The 3,722-nt window shown below is 43.0% G+C and overlaps 1 protein-coding gene across 1 annotated transcript; it reads left to right on the top strand.

Moving 5' to 3' along the window:
* Nucleotides 1-111: 111 nt before the first annotated feature.
* LOC115149297 (hydroxycarboxylic acid receptor 2-like) lies at nt 112-1,995 on the top strand. Its single transcript, XM_029692024.1, has one exon. The coding sequence runs from the start codon at nt 735-737 to the stop codon at nt 1,743-1,745; it is 1,011 nt and encodes a 336-aa protein (XP_029547884.1). The 5' UTR covers nt 112-734; the 3' UTR covers nt 1,746-1,995.
* The last annotated feature ends 1,727 nt before the right edge of the window (nt 1,996-3,722 follow it).

The raw sequence follows: 3,722 nt of genomic DNA, 5'->3' as shown, positions 1-3,722 counted from the left end.
TCACTTGTTCACGCTTTAGTCCTTCATCATATCACTCTGTGTATGTACACGTCTCACTATACTGTCTGCACTGTGTTCATCCTGCCTTTGTGTAATTTCATTTCATAAGACACATCTTCGACACATCTGTGGTCATTCTGTGGGCAAGGGGCAGGGTCATCCACTCGTGCATTTTACCAGTAAGTCTATGGTCTAATGAGTCTTCTCAAATACCTCCTGTGGATAGGCCAAGTACCCCCAGTGGTCCTAGTACCCTTGGTTGGGAACCACTGTCCTAAAACAATGATAAAAAATACGTTGGTACGGGTCAAGGTCTGAGAGTACCTCACTTTGAAACATCTTCATTCGGAGTGTGTTCCATTTCGTGCCTACTGAACATGACCCTGTTTTGTGACCTTTATTGTTGTTTTCTGGGAACCCTTTATGTCCCTTATATACCCATGAGTATAATATTTCCACCAGCATAATAGTTTTATAATGAAGCCATAATCCCTGGGCTGTTAGTGTACACACGCAGAGCCATTTCCCTATGGACAAATAGCACCCCACAAGAGATTACACACTACGTACACACACTCCACGTTGTTGGCGCTGGAAGATTGTTTGCATGAGCATAAACAATAAAATCCCTGATCCCAGGAGGTGCGTAGTACACCCTATCTCCAGGTTGACTCTTCAGAGGGGAGCAAAGTTGCACACAGACGCCCTCTAATCCGTAGCGTATTGTTTGACCAATGGCGAACTTGACTACTATGGTCGACAACTGCTGCGCCTTCGAATCTCCCATTCTGGACCTGGTCCTTCCTCCTATCCTGGTGCTGGAGTTCATGTTCGGGCTGATGGGGAACATTGTGGCTCTGTGGATGTTTATCTTCCACATGGACACCTGGAAGCCCAACTCTGTCTACCTCACACACCTTGCCGTGGCTGACTCCATCGTCCTGTTCTGTCTGCCCTTCAGAGCCGACTACTACAGACGTGGCAAAAACTGGATCCATGGTGATGTCATGTGCCGGATTATGCTGTTCCTGTTGGCGGCCAACCGTGCCGCTGGCATCTTCTTCCTTACTGCGGTGGCCGTAGACCGTTACTTCAAGATCGTTCACCCTATGAACAAGATCAACCGGATGGGCCTGAACTATGCTCTGTGGGTCTCTCTGGGCCTGTGGGGCCTGATCATCGCTGCAACCGGGTACCTGCTGGCCAATGAACACTTCTTCTACCGCAACAACCGGACACAGTGCGAGAGCTTCAACATCTGCATGGGCTTCAGCCCGCTGTCTACGTGGCACAACACCTTCTACATAATCCAGTTCTTCCTGCCAACCACCATCGTCACCTTCTGCACCATCTGCATAACCTGGCAGCTGAAGAACAAGACGCTTGACACTGGAGGGAAGATCAAGCGGGCGGTGCAGTTCGTCATGGCCGTGGCACTCATCTTCATTATTTGCTTCTTCCCCAGTACGGTGTCTCGGATCGCTGTGTGGATCCTCAAGGCCTGGTACAACGAATGCCGGTATTTCCAAGAGGCCAATCTGGCGTTCTACACCTCTGTGTGTTTCACCTACTTCAACAGCGTGCTGAACCCCATCGTGTACTACTTCTCCAGCCCGGCCTTCAGCGGGACCTTCCTAAAGCTGTTCAACAGACTGCTGGGGAGGAAAGAGGACGAGGAACAGTCAGCCTCGCCTGTGAATGGGACCGGGATCGGCAGTCCCAACACAGTATCAGGGAGGATCTGAAGTGGTAGTTAGTCACTTCTAACCACTGATCCAGAATCTGGGCCTGGGCATGTACTCGCAAAGTGTCTCAGAGTAAGTCTTATTCATTGTGATCTAAAATACAAAACTGATCCTAGATCAGCACTCATATGTTGAGACCCTTTGTGAATATGGACCCAGAAGGCTCTGACTCGGTGTGGTTATTTCTACTCCTACTGCAGGGTTCCCCAACTGGTGACCCACAGGTGAATTTATTTGGCCCCCCAAGTTTTCTGAGCAAAACAAATCTATATATATATATATTTTTTTGTTTGTTATTGTTGTTGGACATAAAATATTATAAAAACACCAGCAAAAATAAATCAAGTGATTTTAATTATGGATATCTGTTCCAAAGAATTCCCACACATAAAAGACAAATACAATGTATATGTGATCATATGTAAATGTAAGCAAGGTTTGAAATGATTATGTTATATTTACAATTATGTTCTGGCCCCCTGACCATGCTCAAGAATAAATCTGCCTGCGGCTCAATCTAATTGATGATCCCTGTTCTAGCGGAATATTGTTGTCTGTCAGTGACCACGTTTACATGCGCACAGTATTCCAGACAGTAGCTCATATCCCGATTAAGGTCTTATTCGGGATAAGCTGTTTACATGCACCTTTGATATCCCAGTCATGAGTATCCGTTTAAACATGAATAAACAGAATATTCCTAATTTACAACACAGAGTTACACATGGAGTAAAACAAACATGCAGTCAATAATACAGTAGAAAAACAAGTCTATATACAATATAGCAAGTAAAACACTGGAATGGTAGATTTGCAGTGGAAGAAAGTGCAAAGTGGAAATAGAAATAATGGGGTGCAAAGGAGCAAAATAAATAAATACAGTAGGGGAAGAGGTAGTTGTTTGGGCTAAATTATAGATGTACATGTACGTTTTGTCTAGGGAACAGAAGTGGAGAAATATGATTTATTTATTTCAGCATCTCTTGAGAAAATGTTAATGTACTTGTAATGTGTTATCTTTGACACTGTTATGCAAGCAGACAGTAGTTCAACAAAATAAAATATGCAGCCAAGACGAACTGAAGTCTTATCAGAAACATGTTTTGTAGTTTTCTCAGCTTATCATTTCCTTAAAACGGTCAAACTGATGGCATTTGGACTTTTGCACAGGACCAGTCTTACCGCTTTTTAGGAGTTTTCTCCCCAGTCCCTAAATGAAACAGACAGACAACTTTACCGGTGTTAACTAGATTACTAATGCATTCATTCTATCGATGTGAGACATTATTCTGGTGAGCACTCCTTTATTTAGTCTTCTGGGGCAAAAGGTTATGACAGAAGAGAAGCTACATGTATCAAACTGTTGACAATGTCCTACCAAATGTCGGAAATAATAATATGGCTTACCGAATGTCGAAAATGATTAACAGAAACGTCTAAATTAGGGGTGAAAGTAGCCAGTAGTAAATGATGGTAAATTAATTATAGGCAAAATTATTACGTAATTATCGTGGCTCGAACTGCGCAGGTAGTCTACTTTTTGAAGTGATTTGTTTGACAATCAGATGAAAACATCACACAACACCCCATGATATGTGAAACAGCCTGCATAGACCGCAAAAACAACAGTAAACGGGATAAAATGTTTGGGTGCCACAGTATCCCATCTTAGATCAGCATATCCCAGGCATGCATCAACTCAAAAACAGAATACTTGAGTATCCCGAATAATAAAGGGATATTGGTGTGCATGGAAACATGGTCAGTGAAGAATCTCGAACCAGACGTGAAGGAAGCTAAGGAGGGTGGAGATAGGCGTCTGCAGAGAAGAATGCCTATTTTAACATTAAAGATAATCATTTTTGTTGCTGTATATTGGTTGCTGTATATAGCCAACAACCAAATGTTATGTTGATGTTCGATAGCTGAAAGTACAAATAAATAGATTTGAACAATTAACAATTTGCATGCTGTATG

This window comes from Salmo trutta, chromosome 15, assembly GCF_901001165.1.
Source record: "Salmo trutta chromosome 15, fSalTru1.1, whole genome shotgun sequence".
NCBI classification, from domain to species: Eukaryota; Metazoa; Chordata; class Actinopteri; order Salmoniformes; family Salmonidae; genus Salmo; species Salmo trutta.
Note: the sequence above shows the minus strand (reverse complement) of the source record. Positions and strands in the feature narration are given on the sequence as shown.

What these genes read in the sequence shown, in the direction of transcription:
- LOC115149297 (XM_029692024.1), top strand. Translation starts at nt 735, where the DNA reads ATGGCGAACTTGACTACTATGGTCGACAACTGCTGCGCCTTCGAATCT.